Below are 18,907 nucleotides of genomic sequence, written 5' to 3' on the forward strand. Positions count from 1 at the left end.
GCACGCTCAAGCCCTCCGTGTTAACATGGATGTGACTGACATTCGGAATAAGAAAACCTAAGTTTAGAATCATACAGGTCAGGGATGATCATTTCCCTCCCCAAAACTACGCACTACTTGCGGGTAGTTAGAAAGTAGAACCACACCACCACTCACTCCGCCCCCCTCCCCGATAAATCCTGGAAATCCCTGTTACCAAAGAGTTTCTCATTAAGTAGGGGGTGAGGGGGGGACGGGGACCAAGATTGGAAAGTGGGCGAAGGTCCGTGGCGGGAAGGTCACGGGGGACATCGTCTTTATAAAGTTATACATTTTGCAACTTCTGCATTGGTGCTGCGATCATGAAACGTTGTTAAATGCTACCCCGTGGGCACAGTGCTCTTCAGCATTTTCATCCCGGTCCCCACTCTACCCCGAGGGGACGACAGGTCAGAGGTCGCTGCTACCTTCCGACGGCGGAGGGAACCGTCAGGCCTAAAACTAGGGAAGTGGCGGGGGGTGGGGAATCACAGTGCGTGCCAGCCCTTCCATGGCCCCAGGCACCTTTTCCTTCTCCTCACAGGTGAGGGGCTTTCCGGGAGGCTCTTCCATCGGGCCGGCAGCCGAAGAAAGGAACGGAGATCGCTGGCCCCGATCCTGCGGCCACGATGGGTCCTGGGTCCCCAGCGAGAGAATGTGGGCCTGGGATCACCCCAGCGCGTGCCCAGCTGGTCCTTACGGGTTTGGCGCGCCGCGCGCCCTCCGCCAGGCCAATTAGAGAGAGCGCCCATCCTGCGCATGTGCAGAGGGCAACTGCCGAGTTATGGAGCGGGGCCACCGAGCGGATAGTCGAGACGTGGATGAGCCGCCTCGGGGCGGAAGTGGCCGAGCAGCCGGAAGTGGCCGGAAGCCCCGGCTGTTCGGGCGTGACCGAGTCGGAGCGGCGGACCGGAGGTGGCCAGCCATGGAGTTGGGCGAGTTGCTCTACAACAAGTCCGAGTACATCGAAACGGTGCGCATGCCCCGGCGCAGACGCTCCCCCGGGCGAGCCGGCGCCCCGCGGGGCCTGGCCAGGGGTCCCCATGCAGTTGCCAGCCCCGGCCCCACCCCGGGTTCCTGTGGGAGCCAGCCCGCGATTACCTAATGACACTTCATAGATCGGCTGGCTTTGTTATTTATGCCGGGCATAGCCAGCTTCAGGCCCTTCGTTTATTTTTTAAAACGAACGTGTCTTGCTCTCGTACTGAATGCTAAGGACTATTAGGTTCTTCCTCGTCCGTAATTTACTTAGGTTTAAAGTGCTGGAAGCGGGATAAATGCCCGATCAGTATTATTATTATTATTGTTTCTCGTTGAATTCACACTGCGATGTGAGGTACAATGATCGCCCTCCTTTTTGGCTTATAGAACCGAAGCATAGAACTGCAGTTTGATCCATGTCTATCTCTGTAGAGACCTCCCACTTCCAAATTCGCAGTCCATTCCTTGGATCCCGTTTATTCATCCATCTTGCTTTTTTTCTGTATCCGGGATGCATTCCGTGGTTGACATGCCTCGTTTTAAGTTCTTTTTTCTCCAATAGGAGCTTTCTTGAAGAAACCAGCAGCCCTGAAGCTACTCAGTTTGCCCATCCCACCTTTTGTTTGTGTTGCCCAACACAAACAACCTTTGTGTTGTTTCTTTTTTTTTTTTTTAGCATGAGTTAAACTTTATTACAGCAGACTCAGTGTCATCTCATGTGTTGTTTCTTTCAGGCGTCTGGGAACAAAGTTAGTCGGCAGTCCGTGCTGTGTGGAAGCCAGAACATCGTTCTCAATGGCAAGGTAAGGGGCTGAGCCAGGTTGCGAATGCACATCTTTGCTTTGCCTTTTCCTATCACCAGCTATTTAGGAAGGAGTCCTGGTGGCTCTGTTGATAAGTGTTGGTTTGCAAATGACACGGTCTAGGGTTCAAACCCACCAGCCGATTTGCAAGAGACAGATGAAGCTAATCTGCTTCTGTGAAGCTTTGCATTCTTAGAAACCCTATTTAGGGCCAATGTGAATCAGAGTCCACGGTAAGGCAGTGGGTTTGGTTTCTGATTTATTACTTAAAGTAAGGTAGATCCAATGTCACCATGTCTCCTCTTTATTGTATATTTCCTGAGTCAAATTTCTTTTTAAAAAGGTGCCTACTTGGTGATATTTGGTGTGCATAAAAGAGTATGTGTCATGTATGTAAATTAGGAAGCATAAAAATCCAAGAAATACTAATGAACCTACCACCCAACTGAACTGGACTATAATCAATACAGGTAGTCCCTGACTTAAGATGTGTTCGACTGTCCTTGTGTGTGTGTGTAACCTTATCATTAACAATATGTACTCATTTAGTGTTACAGTTTATACGTAACTCTAATGTTATCATTCTGAGATGTTTCTTAACTAATTTTCCAACCCAAATGACAAAGACCAGATTTATAAAATTATTGATAATAAAATGAAATGATAATAAAAAACTAAGAAGAAAAAAAGAAATTCAACATACTGTAGAAGTGACTCGAGTCAATGGACAGTTTTTTCTTCTTTTTAAAAAAATATTTTATTGGGGAGGGCTCCTACAAATCTTATGACAATCCATCATTTAATTGTATTAAGCACACTTGAATATATGTTGCTATTAACATGTCCAAAACGTTTTCTTTCTACTTGAGCCCTTGGTATCAGCTCTTTCTTTTTTTCCCCTCCCTCCCCCAGAGTTGTTTCTGATAGATCCAAATTAACAGTACCTTTTCAACCTCTTTGATCGTCTGAATTTTTTGTTTCCAGGTTAGGGTTACATAGATCTCATAATCTGTTCCCTGGTAACGTTTTCATCTGCAACTCCAGCTATTTAACTTCCACTTTTATACTCATTTGCCTCATTTATTCCACAGACATTTCTAAAGTGTTTTTACCAAATATGGGCCTTTACCCACCTCAAATTCTCCATCGGATTGCTCCATCCCATCAGACAACCTCAGAGGGAGCCAGATCTCCCAGCTGGCTTTGTAGCACTTGATCTGAGCATAGAAGTTGGAGGTGGAGTCACAGTTTTGTTGGGTCCACCTTTGGAAGCCTGAAGTGGGAGGCAGTCAGTGCTGTTAGGAGATAAGACAAAGCAAGCAGCTAAGACTTGGGAGGCAAAACAAAACCCACTGCCGTCGTGTCGATTGTGAGTCACAGGGACCCTATATAAGGTTTTGAAAACTAACTCTTCATGGGAGTAGACAGCCTCATCTTTCTACAGGGTGACAGGTGCATCGGAACTGCTGACTTTGTTGTAAACCGCTGATGCGTACCTCACTGCACCACCAGGGTTCAAGTAAATCTAAGGCGGTGCAAACACTGTACTGCATTTTCCACATATAACACAGCCAGATAAATCATGGGCATCATGCTGTGTAACGGTCACACATTGGGCTGTGATCCACAGGTTGGAAGTTTGAAACCACCAGCCGTTCCGAGCAAGAAAGATGGGCCTTTCTACTCCCGTAAAGAGTTCCATTCTTGGAAACTCACAGGGGCAGTTCTACCCTCTTCTGTAGGGTCGCTATGAGTTGGAATCGACTCGATGGCAGTGAGTGTGCACAGGGCGGGGCTGCACAGTTTGCAGAAAACCCCAACCATCTAAGGTTATGTGTGTAAAACATATATGTCTGCAGCAAGTGCTCCCAGGGAGGGCGGTGTGTTCAATGGGTTCTCTTTGGAAGATGAAGGGCAACGCTTCTGATGGACGGTGGTGATCTCTTGAGGCTCTGTGGTGACAACCATGAAAGCAACTTTCTACCTGACAGCTTTCTCTTTGGCAGAGTCTGTCACCTGGTGCGTCATGATGTAACTCTCCATCAGTGTGGTGTTGCGCACTCCACTGCTCTCTGTCTTAGTCCACGTGGTAATTTTTTTAATGTGCTTGTTTTGCAGACCATTGTGATGAATGACTGTATTATCCGAGGAGATCTGGCAAACGTAAGAGTCGGACGCCACTGTGTGGTGAAAAGTCGTAGTGTCATTAGGCCACCGTTCAAGAAATTCAGTAAAGGGTGTGTAAGCGAATACATTGTTATAGTCTGGGGGGCAGATGCAGCGGCTGAAGGTGCTATCCGTGTGTGCTTAGCTGTGGTGTAATGAGCAGGCCTTGCCTTATTATAGCGGGACAGTAGGTAAGCGTTCACTTAGTCTGAGTTGGTTGGTTGCCAGAAACACAATCCTCTTAAGCTAGCAGTAGCAAAGGGGGTTCTACACTTGATCTTAGCCAAAAGGCCGAGAAGCGATGCAAAGGGCATTCTAAAAGACAAACCAGACCACCTGGGCTGGCTGAGAATGGAAGACTCCCTGGAATTTGGCCCTGAGATTCATCTTCAAACCTTGAACCAAAACTAACCTGAGTTTCTCTGTAACTAAATGGTACATTGGCTCACAATACCATTGTGATCACCCATGACTATTGTGTTTCTTTTAAAAATTGCCCATCTAATGTCCAACAGTCAACAATTATCACCTGAGAAAAATGAAAATGCCAGGAAGCAGGAGAACTAGATGAATGCAAACAGAAGGAAAGTGGAAATACGGAGAAGATTCATACACTGAGGAATGTAGCCAATGTCAACTTACATAGAAATTGTTGAATGGGAACCTACACTACTGTGTGAACCTTCCCTTCTCTGAAACACAGTAGAATATTATTTAAAAGCAAACAAAATAAATAGGAAGGAATACTCTCATTAAACAGGCAGAGGCCCATGGTGTTGGGCTGCGAACCTAAAGGTCAGCAGTTCAAAACCACCAACCACTCTGGGAGAAAGATGAGGCCTTCGGCTTTCATAAAGAATTATAGTCCCAGAAAGCCATGGGGCAGTTCTACTCTGTGCCATGGGGTTGCTGTGCGTCAGAATTGACTCAATAACAGTGAGTTTTGAGTTTTTTAAGGATGGAAAAAGGAGCTGGGTCTCACCAAGGACTAGAGCCTGGAACTAGACAGCCCAGATCGTATCAGCGATTCTGTCTCGCTCCCGATCTCCCCCGAGATTGTACTGTTTCTTTCCTGCCCTTCTCCTTCCCTCTCCTCTGTCCGGTGCCTCGGTCTGCCCCCTGCTTATGGAGCCATCCTTGTATCACTTCCCTATTTTGACTTTTAATAGATATTAACTAGAAGTTTAAGTCTCGGTTCCGATTTTCTGGGAGAGGGCATATGAGTGACTCAACTTGCGTCAAGTACCTACCCCGGGTCTAAACAGCTGTGACCCAAGGTGTCGGGTTGACTGAGGCCCCGTGACTCATTCCTGTCCAAGAAAGGACATGGAGAAGAGAACTGAACGCGATGCATGCTGCGGTGGCATTCTCTGTGCCGCTCCCCCGAGGCTGACTTGCCTTCCTGGCTGCTCCTTATGGCACAGTCAGCATTTCATTCCGTATTTCAACAAATATTACTTAGTCCCTTCCTTATGCCAGTCAGCCCTGGGCTATAAATTGAGAATATAGATTGGGGAGGGGGGCGGCAGAAAAGCATGTTCTGAAATCCATTATTTGCCATAATTTTTCTGTAATACTCTGGAATTGGGTGTCATATGTCATTACCATGAAACATCTGCTCATTCAATCAGAAGGCTGGTGGGGCCAAACCAGAAAACATTGTGGTTCCTTTTGTAGTTTCAGACAATGACTGATACTCTGCTAAAGTTCTTGACCTGACAAAGGCAGTATTGGGTTGAATATGGTCCCCCAAAAGCACCAAGAATGATAATACAAGGGTTTTATTATAGATGGAGAAATAGGTAGAACTAGAATGAATTGATTGAATTATACAAATAAATTCTCTAAATAATTAATTGAATTAAATAAATGAATTAATTAATTGAAACAGAACAACCAGAACGGAAATGAGAGTGTTCATGCTTAAAAGTATATAAACAGGAGCGTGTAACTAGCAACACAAGGATGGAAAGTGAATGCATATTCTACCCCCCCCCCCTTAGCCCCCCTGCATGTGGGAGGAAATGGCATGGAAACCACATCTGACCTGCTCCAGTTTCACTTCAGTGAAAGAGCATCCAACTCCACATCTATCCCAGGGTGTGTCCTGTGAGGCTCCATCCTTTTTCCTCTCTGACACCAACTGTCCTTCCATAGCACTCTGCCCCTGCTGGGTGCAGTGTCCGCACACAGCTCGCAGGCAGCAGTCACGGTTAGGAGAGTTTATTAAGGAAGTTAGCCGGGCACAAGAAGTCAGGCTAAGATAACATTAACAATGCAGTCCTTTCGTCCGCAGTGTCTCTCCGTAGCCACGTTGGCAGACACGTCTCTCCTTAGTTTGTAGCCATGCCATCACTTGGCCTCTGCCCTGCTCAGGCTAGTGCGCCAAAGCCCCTGGAACCCCTTCTTGTGCAGCTTGGGAAGCCCACTGCTCTTCTCGTGGTCTCAGCACTGCCTCTACTCTGCCTCTGTGTGCTTGGCATCTCAGAAACACTTCACTCTTGGTGGACGAGCGATTCTCTTCCTGCTCTGAGATGGCTCCCTTTGTGCCCTGAGGAAAGACAAAACGGATCAAGCCTAGAGTTAGCGTCCCGTTGACCTTATTTGCATGTTCCCGCCTACTTAGAAGGAATTTCACTTCACTGCAATAGCTGAATACCAGAACTGGAATATACTCTAAAGTTTGGACATTTTAATGTAAAATTAAAGGATTATCAGTACTGTTACAGACCTTGGAGAGATGAAGGAATTCGTGATTGCAGACTACTGTACACAGACTTCTAATGGATTAAGAAAGCTAAATACATCATAGCAACCCATTGCCGTTGAGTTGGCCTCTGTAGAACAGTGCTCTCAGGAGACAAGCGTGTGTCTGATCTGCAGACTTGTCTCCCGGTCTCTGGCTGGGAGTTTCAAACTGTAGCTATAAAGCTGGTACTGTCGTTTACTGCCCTGCACAGCACAGTAGCAGAAACCTGCAGGAAACCTGCCATGTCCTGTTCTTCAAGTCTTGCCTAAATGTCACAATGAAGCTTTTCCCAAACCTCCCTCTGTGTGAATCCTCCCTGTGGTAGATTCTCAACTCCTGATAGTTCTTCCCTAGCACTTTTATCCCAGTTGTAACTAATTACTCATTTAATTTTTAAAAACCTTTATTATCTTCACTAAAAGGGCAGGAATTTTGTGTCTTTTGCTCACCATTGTTTTCCTAGTTAGAGTCCGGTATGTAGTACTCACTCAAAATTGGTGAAGAAATAATTTTCAAGCTGTTGGTGCGGCAGTTGTAGCCCATGAACCTGATACGGGTCCCCTGAGACCTCACAGCACAGCGTTCTGAAAGTGTGACCAGTGACTATTTTCAAGGGCAGCAAGAGTGAGCATCATTCATGAGTTTTTAGTTTACAGCCTGCTAACCGGCTCGGAAGGTGTTGCCCTTTGCTGGGTCTAATAATGATTTCCATATTGTATTCTCATCCATGGGTTTTTTTCCTTTGCTAGAAACAGTCTTATTAAGACGAGATGGTAAAATGGAGAATATGGATGGAATGTCTAGAAACCGTGGCCTTAAGCTTACTACCTTGACCTTTGTTTTCCTCTGCTTCTCCAGTGTGGCGTTCTTTCCCTTACATATTGGGGACCATGTCTTTATTGAGGAAGACTGTGTGGTCAACGCGGCCCAGATTGGCTCCTACGTGCACGTTGGAAAGAACTGTGTGATCGTGAGTACCGTGACCCTGCTGACTGACAGCCCCGCTCTTCCTGGGGGGACCCTGCTGACTGACAGCCCCGCTCTTCCTGGGGGACCCTGCTGACTGACAGCCCCGCTCTTCCTGGGGGACCCTGCTGACTGACAGCCCCGCTCTTCCTTGGGGGACTTGGCTTCTCCAACCACACGGGTTAGGAGTAATTGACCGTCTTCCAGGGACTGAGTCTTTTTTGCTACATTTGGAGTTTTCTTTAGCTTTAGTAATAATGATTAATTTTTTCCTTGGATTATTTCATTGAATTCTCATGACTATTCAAAGATGGTGGTGGGTACTATTTGATCCCAGTATGCAGAGGAGAAGATTGAAACCTTGAGATATTAATTAAGGTATTTGTTAAAGCTCTCACTGCCATCGAGTCAGTTCCAACTCATAGTGACATTGTAGGACAGAATAGAACTGTCCCTCTGGGTTTGCGAGATTGTACCTTTTATGGGAGCAGAGAGCCTCATCTTTCTCCCACAGGACAGCTGGTGGTTTCAAACTGCTGACTTTGCAGTGAGTAGCCCAATGAGGAACTCACTGTGCCACCAGGGCTACCCTTGTCAAAGCTAGTATGTGACAAAGCTAGGCTTTGAACCAGGTCAAAGACCATATAAGACCTTATAAGGTCTTCCGGCTGCCCTACCTCAAGGACCTCCGTCTAGTACATCTATAGAGGGAATCTGGACAGATGGGTAGAAGTTTTCCCAGGACCAACGAGAGGATCTCAGGGAAGGGACTGATGTGTAAGTTCAGAAGTTACCAGAGCATGACAATAGGGAAACTGTTGGATACATGTGGGCTCTGTGCTCAAAGAACCTGTGAGGTGAAGCCTTGGCCCATAGGAACCAGGCATCATTTTAGCCCAGTTGAAGCTCTGCAGGTTGTTTTTCTTGCTTTTTTATAGATACAGAGCTTTCCATTGGGGATTTAAGAGAAAACCCTAGGTGTACATATTAACAACCAGAGTCAGTCTTCCTTAATGTTTAGGGAAAATGTTTCTTACATTTTAAATTTGAACCTGAGTCTAGATTCTAAGAAAAGAAAAAATCCCATTTTCATGTTTTTTAATGATGCATTGCTGGGTAAGCTTTAAAATGTTAACCGTGGTTAGTGGTTCAAACCCACCAGCCGCTCTTCAGGAGAAGGATGAGGCTGTCAGCTCCCATAGAGACTTACAGCCTTGGAAAGCCTGTATGGGATCTTCAAGTTGGAATCTACTCCTCAGTGGCAGTGGTGCCTGTTAATACAAAGTCATCTCTTAATCCTGGATTAAGACAACCTCTAAAATAACCCCACACTTTCAGAAACCATGCATTTTACAGCCCTGAGCCATGGGGGCTCAGTAAGGATGTCGATGCAGTGGAAAACCACGTTGCTGCAGAAAATGTTTCAGTCTGACTTGCAACTGGGAATGAAGGAAGCATCATTTATTTTGCCAAATACTCTAGCTTTAGAGAAATTGCTTGTTAGCATATATTAGCGACCGAAAATTTGGTTCAGCCTGATAGCGATGAAAGGGGGAAGATACTAAAATCCATCTCTGTGTTAGGCTGGCTTTTCCAGAGAAACTAAAGCAGTAGCAGTCATCTCTGTATAAGAAAGACATTTATATGAAGGAAGTGGCTCAGGGCAGTCCAACTCATGAGGCAGACTCGTGCAACTGAAGGTGAAGAGGATGTAGAGTCACGTGACTCCAAGGTCAGCAGGAACGTAGTACAGAGGACAGCTCCCAGATCGTTGGGCTACATGGACTGCTAGCCCCAGAAGCCAGACACAGGATCAGTCAAGCAGGAAGGAAAGGGGCAAGAGAGAGACCAGTTCTCCACAGAGCCTCTTATAAATAGGCCACATCCTCAAGGAGACATCATTAGGCTGTGTCCTAATTGAGAGGTTAGACTCCGCTCATACCTTTCCACGGATGTAACCAAGTTGACATAAAACCTAACTAACACACCCTCTATTTACTGTGACTGACAGAGCGTGGCCTTTGAAGGCAGTGTCTGCAGATCCTTTCTCTTGGTGACATATCTGTTGGACTGTTGTGAGTTGTTTTAAGGAAGAAGAACTAAAGTAGCCGATTATTATATATGAGGGTGAATTTTAAATTTTAAATATAAAGCCATGGAAATTGAACAGAATTTTACCCCCCCCCCCAAATTTTTAAAAATACACGAGCACCAATTTCAGAACATTGCCTGAAGTTAAGTAATAAGCTATTATTAAACTCACAAAATTTGACTGCCATTGAGTTAATTCTGACTCACAGCAATTCTGTAGGATGGGGTAGGACCCCCCCCCCCTGTGAGCTTCCGGTTACAGAAGTAGAAGACCTCTTCCTGCTCCCTTGGAGTGGCTGGTGGTTTTGAACTGCTGACTGTGGTTAGCAGCCCAAGGTGTAACCACTGTGTCACCAGGACTCCTTCCTGAAATACACATTTTGAGTGGAGAAAGGGAAAACTGGTGGCCAACGCAGGTAATTAGAGCGCCTGGTGACTGGAAGTGTGTTGTTAGGTGCCTTAGAATCCATTCTGAGACACAGCAGCCCTCGGCACATCAGAATGAAACACGGCCAGGCCCGGACCATATTCACTCCTCATTCTTGCTGGGTTTGAGCCCGTTTTTCTGCAGCCACTGTGTCGGTTATCCCGTTGAAGGCCTTCTTCTTGGTCTCTTTAACTCTGTACCAGGTACGATGTCCTTCTCCAGGGACTGGTCTTTTTGATCGCATGTCCAGAGTATGTGAGGCACTCTTGCCATCCTCACTTCTAAAGCGCGTTCTTTCTGTACCTAGACAAACTTGTCCATTTTTCTGGGACTTTGTGGTGTATTTAATATTCTTTGCCAACACCACAATTCAAATGCATCCATTGTTTGGTTTTCTTTATTCAGTGCCCAGCTTTCCCATGCATAGGAGGCAATTGCAAATGCCTTGGCTTGGGTCAGGTGTACCTTAGCCCTCAAAAGTAACATCCTTGCTTTTAAAGGTCTCAGGCAGCAGATTTGCCTAATGCGATATATATATATAATATCTTGATTGCTTGTATTGTGGATCTAAGTAAAATGAAACCCTTGATGATAATCTCTTCATCGTGATTGTATTTTATTATCCAACTGTGATGATTTTTGTGTTCCATGCGAGAAGGCAGGGGCTGTCTGCTCTCACACAGAGTTAGCGTCTCAGAACCCAGAAGGGCAGTTCTACCCTGTCCTCGAGGGTTGCTGTGAGTCAGCATCAGTAGCACCGAGTTTGCTTTGGTCACTGCAACTTGGATTGCGTCTTGATAATTTGCTGCCTCCTAAAGTGATGGAATGTCAAACAATTCTTTTTGGTACCAAACCAAACTCACTGCCATCAAGTTGATGCCAATTCATTTTCTCACTATGGATCTTTGCACATTTCGTTACAGTACTTTGTCTTAAAAAAAACTTTTTAATTCAAGATCTTTTATTGGGGGCTCTTACAGCTCTTATAACAATCCATACATCAGTTGTATCAAGCATATTTGTCCATATGTTGCCATCATTCTTAATGCTTTGTCTTCTTGATCTGCCTTTTGAAATCCTCTGGTTAGCTCCTCGACCTCCTCACTTCCTCCTTTCACTGTGGCGATTCTACATTCAAGAATCTCTTCTTGCGTCCATTCTGGCCTTTTTCTTTCCTGTCTTTTTAATGACCTGTCACTTTCTTCATGTGCGATAATCTTGATGCATCCCATAACTTGTTTATTACTGTTCGGTGTGTAAAACCTACTTTTGAAATGCTCGCCAAATTCAGGTAGAACATACTAGAGGTTATATTTTGGCTTTCATGGGCTTGTTTTAATTTTGTTTAGCTTAAGCTTGAGCTTGCATAGGATCAATGGATGGTTTGTTTTGCAGTTGGTCCCTGACCTAGTTCCGCCTGTTTACAATTGAGGCTCTTCATCATTTCTTTCCATAGGTGCACTTAGTTTGATTCAGGTATTCCATTAGACAAGGCTCGTGTATAGTCCCCATTCATGTTGGAGAAGATAGATACTCGCAGAAGTTGTTGGTCTTTGGAGATTCATGAGCTCTCTGGCTCATTTCCGTCACCGAGCTCATATTTTCCTCCCCCCTGGTTTCACATTCCAATCACCAGTCCTTACCAATCCATCTTGGTAACTTATAAACAGGGTTAAGCTTTTTAAAAACTGTTTAGCAGTCTAATTTTCTTGGGAACACATATTATTTGAATAATTAGTTATGCAGAAAATTTGAGACCAACCAAACCAGAGTGTCATACAAGACAGGAGGTCCTGGTAGGTTAGCATTACCTTGGCATGTGTTAGGATCGCCACGTTTCCGGCCAAGTGTATTTGATCAAATTACCAGAGTCCAAGTAGACTCAGGCTTTGATGATGCAGACTCAACCAACAGAGAGCGAAACTCATTTTCTCAGCATGCTGTCTGAGGCACACCACATCTTCCATTTCTATCTGTGCAGTTCAGTGCCATTGATTGCTTTCCTACTAACTTTTAAATTCCAGGGGCGCCGGTGTGTGTTGAAAGACTGTTGCAAAATTCTCGACAACACAGTATTACCCCCCGAGACTGTGGTCCCACCGTTCACCGTCTTCTCAGGCTGCCCAGGTAACTTCGGGTTCTGTTTTTCATCCCAAAATTCGTCCGTGATTCTCTTTCTAAGCACACGCTGGTCCCTGGCAATGAAAAGCTTGACCCACAGTCCGTAACCCAGGATAAAGTGCAGGTACCTGCTTGCAGCCCCTCTTGATCATGCCAGAGCTAATTTAAAGACTGCCTCGGTACAAAGTGCCTGTACGTTCTCCCGAAAGCACAACAGTCTTAAAATGCTTACTTGGGGTCACAAGGAGGTAGAAGGGTCAAATGAAAGAGGACATGAGTCCTAGCATGCCTCGAGGAGGCCCTCGTTATGGTAGGGTGTCTGGGTTTGCTACGTGTGTGGGATGCGAGAACCCTCGGAGAGCTCAAAGGTTCGTGTAGCACAAATCTGCCCACAGCATGGGTGGTGCACAGAGAAACTTGACCCTGTTGGCCTACCAGGGTCCTTACACTTTTTACACACTCCCTCAGACCTGCACTTATCTTATTTTGAAGTAAAAAACAAAATGGGGCAAAAACACCCAGCGGGCCGGATAAATGGCCTGCGGGCTGTAGTTTCAGGACCCCTGGCGAGACTCTGGATTGGAAAAGTCTCTAGAGAATTCTCACTATGAACTTCCATCTCACCCTGACTGGGGAATCTCCAAATGGAAACGTCAACATGAAACATGACCTGAGACTCATTTCTCAGCGATACTTGACAATGGCAAATATCTCACCCACCCTCAGCCCCGTGTGACACAATGGACACAGTGAGTCCGTCTCCCTCCATCAACCCACTAGACCCCCACTCAGAGCACCAAAGTAGAAAATATCTGAGGAAACAAAAGATAATACATGTTCATCCCAGAAAACTTGGAAACCCCTAGAAAGCAGAAGGAAATTAAAAAAAAAAATCCGTCTTCCCAGACCAGGATGTTCATTGCTATGTTTTGTTCATTTTTAAAAAACAGTCTCTTCCGCATGATGTTGGACACACTTGAAATCTTGTAGTGTGTACAGGGCTGAATTTGCAAAATTACAGATGGATTATGATGGGAAGAGAGAGATTTGATATGATAATCTACAACTGGGTGATTTCATTGTTTTTCCAACTAACAGAAAAAAAACCAGCTCTCTGAATTTGAGTTACCAAGAGATACAAGCGCATTGTGGAAATCCTTTAAGGGGGAAATTGGCTATCGCATTGTTTCGTGCAGCGCTGCTTTTGTGGGGAGGAAGGAGAGGCTTGTCCAGTTATTTTACCCATGTTTGTTGTTGCTGCCGCTCTGTGCTTTTAGGTTGATTCTGACATGACTCTGTGACAGAGGGGAACCTATTCAGAATCCTTATGGGAGCAGATTGCCAGGTCTATTCTCTCATGGAGCAACTGGTGGATTTGAACCACCCAACATTTCAGTTAGCAATCAAGCTACCAAGATTCTTTATCCTTCCCATACTGGGTTCCAGCTCTGGAAAAGTCAGGCTGTTCTCAGTACATACTGGACCAGCACAGCTCCAGCGATTGATTTAAGTGCTTGTTAGACTGGTATCTGCTCTGAGATGAGAAGAATATTGCTGGAGAAATATTCCAATTTTCTCTAAGAAAACATATGCTCACATTCAGTAGAACTATTGGTGATTGAGCATTGATGGCGGAAGACTGAAGCATTATTTGGTTGTCAACTGGGAGGTTATGGAGGAGAATTCAAGTTGCATGAGATCAGGAAACAGATCTAGAGAGGCTGCTCATCAGATGGGCCAAAGTAGGAAAGCTGTGAGGAGCCGGGACTCCCATGACCCAGTGGCTGAGCTCCCTGTGCTTCTCGGGAGCAGGGTATTTCGCGGGTGGTTGTTAAGCTGTGGCACAGAAACCTGTGAACAGCTGGCTACTGCCTTTGGCACTCCCCATTTTTGAATGCGGAAACAGGTCTGCAGGACCACGGCCCGTTTTGGGAGGAGAGAACAGCATGTCAGGTGACAAAGTGAAAGCAGTCCATGCAGAAAGGATCCTGATCAGGAGCCAGAAACTTAGATGTCTGTGGGAGCCAGGCAGATGATATGAAGACTGGGCTTGTAGCTCTCAGAACTGTCTTAAGGAGGCAGCACGCTAAAAATACGAATTTGTACATGAAAGCTCAGAATGTATGTTGGCGACTAATTTTTAAGATCCCGTTAAATACCGTGCAGTCTCAGTATAAGTTTGTAAGTCAAGCATAGGCGGGCAATTTGCAAAGAGTGCCTCTGAGAATTTTGGGGTTTTTAGACTCTTTCTAAAGAGTCTTTCCTATTATGTATGTGAGTGGATACATAGGATATATTTGCATATCATATGGATATATGAAACTGCTGATACTTAAACATTTTAAAGACTAGCCTGCTCTCTAAACGGTTCTGAAATTTGCTTTATTGAACAACTTATCTTGTGCATCTTTTCTTATCAGTACAGAGGTTTTAGTTTCATTCCTTTTAATGGCTATTCTTTTTGACAGAGGAGGCAAAGTGAAAGCCATTATTATTTATAGAAAGCAGACGGTAAATAATAACAGATTCTCAAAAGGAAAACTACCTGCCCTTCTCCACCTTGCCATGACCATCCTTACGTTGCTGGGCAAGCACCCCATGGTTCAGGTCAGATGCTGGGATCAACCATACACAGCTCAGGGGCCTGTATGACCTCCCCCTCTGCCGTTGGGACTCACTAGCCTATGCCGCTGCCCGCTACCATGCTGCCGGGCTTGTGAATCCTTCTCTCTGGCACCATACTCCCAGGACGGGAGGCATGTGATCCTTGAACGGGGCAGCCTCAGCCTCTGTTGCCCTGCGTGAGTGAGGGTCACAGCTCTTTAAACCCCTCTGGCAAGCCTGCTGCCCAGAGAGGCTGCTTCTGCCCTCTGCGGGAAGACGTTCTGCCCTACCTGGGTAGGTGTTTCACAGTTCTTTCAGCGTCACCACTAAGCAGCCTGCCCAAAGGCACTCAGCTCTCCCTCCATGGGCTGGCAAGCCCACTGCCACCACCACTTGCCATCTTCAGTCTTACAGCTCTCTCTTCTGGGTCTTCAATCAGAGACCTCAGATCCAAAGGACGTGCTCTGCTCCAGACTTCTCTTGATGCTGATGAAGTTCCCTGACTGTGGAGTAGACCCTTCTCTGGGCCTACCAATTGCCATTTTCAAGGAACAGCCCTTCCAGCAGGATCATGAACTGACCATTACCCTTAGTGGACTATGTCACTCAATTTGCATGGTCTCAGCCAAACACTCGTTTTTTGAGCGTTCAAAGACCATGGCTAGAAAACCATAGAAGAGAAATTCATGTACTGTGTCTGGTCTGGAAGATTCGCCTGGGTTCCCATCCAGTCCTTTCTGATACATGATAACCCCATGGTGTCACAATGAGTCATGGGTTTCTTACTGTATTTTGGCTTTGATGGAGGTTTGCACAATGGCTTACGTTCCCAACCAACAATCTGTGAGTGCATTGTTCCATGAAGTGGAGAACATTCTCCATGGTGTGTGAACCTTCTCGTATCTCCATGCCGTTTGTTCTGGTTACATGTCTTTCATGGTATCAGTGTATGCACCGCACTATAGCCAAGCAGCCCCTTAGAATAAAAGGCCATTCTAAATTGTGCCATGTTTATCACCATTAGAATCTGTGCTGCGTTGAACGCTCTTGTATACGAGTTGTTGTGTGATTGAGCAAGGCTACCTGTGGGATAAATGCTGAGAAGTTATTTTGTTTGGTCCCAGCCTAGGAACTTAAACATTTGGGCTCCTCTGTTACTGTAGAAAGTTGTCAGAAAAGGACAAGGTAAGTATTTTCACTGTTGAAGAGTGACAGCAAAATAATCTGACCCTGTTAAAGGTGCAAACCATAAGAGACCTGGAAACACAGGCAGTCCCATCTCGTCCCAGCTTTCATGGGCTCCACTGTATTTCTGAATTGCCCTCCAAAAAGGTGGTCTGAATGTACACTCTCACCAGCAGTGTATGAGAGCCCTCTGCCCTTGACATTCCTACACAGAACTGCTCCAGCTTTGTCTTTTATTCAGCTATTTCTGTTCCCTTCTCTTCCACGAATTGTATCATATTTAGGTATTAGATTCAGTGTTGTATGAACAAAGGGCAGTTTTCTTACTTCAAGAGCTCTCACTTTGTCTCAGAAGGTATCACACCAGAGTCCTTGGGGGTGGACAGGTCTTTGCAGCAACCCCTGATGTAGTCAGATGCCGAACTCAGCTCATCTAATATACTGTACTCACTTCTCATTTCTGGAGTATATGTGTATATATTTTTTCATTTGGGGAACTATACTACTAATTTTACACATACAGTCATGTTTTCAAGAAGATAAAGTCAGTGGTTCTAAACCTGTTGTGGGTTGCTACCCTTTTGGGGGGCGAACGACACTTTCACAGGGATCGCCCGATCCATAACAGTAGCAAAATGACAGTGATGAAGTAGCAACGAAAATAATTTTATGGTCGGGGGTCACCACAACATGAGGAACTGTATTAGAGGGTCACAGCATTGGGAAGGTTGAGAACCACGGGTTTAGACACTCATGACTAGTTAGGGTTTAAACAGGAATCCGCTGCAAGTCTTCCAGCTCCACGTGGTTGACCATCTTTCTTTCTTTCCCTAGGACTCTTCTCGGGGGAGCTCCCTGAGTGTACCCAGGAGCTGATGATCGACGTCACCAAGAGCTACTACCAGAAGTTTTTGCCCCTGACACAAGTCTAGTGTCTCCTTCCTATCTTGAATTTGCGTGAGCTCTGAGATGAACTCGGGGACAGAGTGAGCCAGTCAGCATCTGCACAGAGCTCTGTGTCTCCTTTTTTTTTTAACTTAAATTCTTTATGATGTTGTAATTCTTCAAGGCTCTAAGTTCTTCAATATTTAATAACAGAATGCCTGGAAGAATTGTTCCCAAATGCTGTGCTTAAACTTTCTTTACACCATTTGGAACACAGTCGTCCGTTTCTGCCAGTTTCAACCCCGTCCTGTGGATGGACAGATGCTGCCTGCAGCAGGCCGGCTGAGCGGACGCGCCCTGTCTGTGCATGAGCTGACGGAGCTGCTGTGCGGCACCACAGATCTCTCTCTGCGTCCCTGCTGCTGTTGACTGGTGGCCACAGCTGCTCATAATCCTGGGGGGAAAATGCGTGAATTTCAGAGCGTAGTTTCCGAGTTGGTCTGCAAACCGCCTGGTGGGCAGTTCAAAACCACCAGCCTCCTCCTCGGGAGAGACTGTGCTTTCTACTCCTGTAAATGGTTACCAGTCCCAGAAACCCTGGTGGTGCCTATGATTCAGCACTGACTCCATGGCAGCAAGTTTGGGGCTTTTTTGAGATTCGTGTTGGTACCACACGTTGGAGGGCGGACTCACGCTTCCCTTAGGGCTTCTTCCAGAAACAGCTCTGCCCCGGGCGGTGCGGAAGGGGCTTTCTGGTGTTCTTTTGTTGGCTCTTTCGCCATCACGAAACGGAGGGACGTGGCACTCAGGCTCTGTTTTGCTAACCCCTGCCCTTGAGTCTCCTGTGTAGTGGGCTGGTCTGGCAATCACTCCTGGTCTGAAGCTGCTTCCAGGCAGTGGACTATTACTGACTCCCTGTCCCAGAACCACTCAGCTCGCTCTGTGTTTGCCGTCAAGCCCACAGTTCAGACTAAAATGTTTGTACTTGAACCCAGTCCCATATAACGGGTGGGGGTTTCAGAACTGGCTTGTGAGCCCAGGCCCCAAGGATTAAAGGAAGATGCCAGTGCTGTTCTTATCCCCCTCCTGGTCACACAGCCCTCCTGGTTGCCTTTAAAAAGGAAGTTTCAGAAGTGAGGGGCGGGGGAGGTTGGCCTTGCTTGATGTCTAATTCTGCTGTAAACAAAGTAGTGTAGCTTTTAGCCCCGAACGTTAGAATCTAGCAGGAGCCTTCTCACCGTACTGTCCAACTATAGGGTTTGCAGACACAGGGAAATGCAAACATCTCCGCGGTTTCAGTGTAAAGCTGCTTTCTGGTTTGTCGCAAGTTTTTGTGTTTGTACATTAAAAAAAAGTCACCTATGAAACAAGTCACTTGAGGCGTGGCATCTCTTCCTCAAGCATGTTGCTGTGTACCGGTACACACCTGCTTGCTGAGTTCACACAACTCAGTCAGGGGGGTGCTGTTCCCATTTTACAGCTGAGAAAACAAAGTCCAAGACACTAGGGAACTTCCATTCAGGCAGTAGGCCAGTGGCTGGCCCAGGAGTCCCGTGCATGTGTGTGTGTCTGCACAGGCGGTGCTGCTCAGGTCTGACCTGGAAAGGGGAGACATGCTTACATCCACATCTGCTGTGTCTCTTCTGATACCAGCGGTGCGTGGCTGCAAGTGTTTGTGGACTCATTCAGCCGTCTCCTCCAACTCCCTTCTCCATTTGTACAATCAAAGAGTGAAATTTGGTATCAGAAGTTAGATGCTCCCTAGACTCATCTTCCAGGTCACGTGTACCAGATTAGCACCGAGCCAACAGGAAGCTGGCCATGTTCTGTGGCTGACTGTCCACTTGGTAAGCAACGAAATCAAGAGAGAGAGTGTGTATAGGGGTGTGTGCTCATATGTGTGGATGGCAT

At 46.1% G+C, this 18,907-nt stretch overlaps 2 protein-coding genes across 3 annotated transcripts in view; one reads left to right on the forward strand and one right to left on the reverse strand.

Annotated features, from left to right (window-relative positions):
• PALB2 (partner and localizer of BRCA2) overlaps positions 1-753 on the reverse strand; it is a 29,474-nt gene extending 28,721 nt beyond the window's left edge. For both annotated transcript variants that reach the window (XM_075564618.1, XM_075564617.1), the window contains exon 1: positions 544-753. In XM_075564618.1, coding sequence (XP_075420733.1) covers positions 544-591 — 48 coding nt within the window. In that variant the 5' untranslated portion in view covers positions 592-753. The remainder of the gene's footprint in view (positions 1-543) is intronic.
• Positions 754-843: 90 nt separating this feature from the next.
• Positions 844-18,370, forward strand: DCTN5 (dynactin subunit 5). Its single transcript, XM_075564619.1, has 6 exons — positions 844-991; positions 1,734-1,802; positions 3,921-4,039; positions 7,576-7,687; positions 12,226-12,328; positions 16,946-18,370. Exons 1-6 carry the CDS (start codon positions 944-946, stop codon positions 17,041-17,043), a joined length of 549 nt encoding a protein of 182 aa, XP_075420734.1. The 5' UTR covers positions 844-943; the 3' UTR covers positions 17,044-18,370.
• Positions 18,371-18,907: the final 537 nt, after the last annotated feature.

The sequence above is a fragment of the Tenrec ecaudatus genome, chromosome 12 (genome assembly GCF_050624435.1).
Source record: "Tenrec ecaudatus isolate mTenEca1 chromosome 12, mTenEca1.hap1, whole genome shotgun sequence".
Taxonomy (NCBI): Eukaryota; Metazoa; Chordata; class Mammalia; order Afrosoricida; family Tenrecidae; genus Tenrec; species Tenrec ecaudatus.

What these genes read in the sequence shown, in the direction of transcription:
- DCTN5 (XM_075564619.1), top strand. Translation starts at nt 944, where the DNA reads ATGGAGTTGGGCGAGTTGCTCTACAACAAGTCCGAGTACATCGAAACG. An exon ending in ACATCGTTCTCAATGGCAAG is followed by an intron (nt 1,803 to 3,920) that starts GTAAGGGGCTGA and finishes CTTGTTTTGCAG; the next exon opens with ACCATTGTGATGAATGACTG. An exon ending in TTGGAAAGAACTGTGTGATC is followed by an intron (nt 7,688 to 12,225) that starts GTGAGTACCGTG and finishes TTTAAATTCCAG; the next exon opens with GGGCGCCGGTGTGTGTTGAA.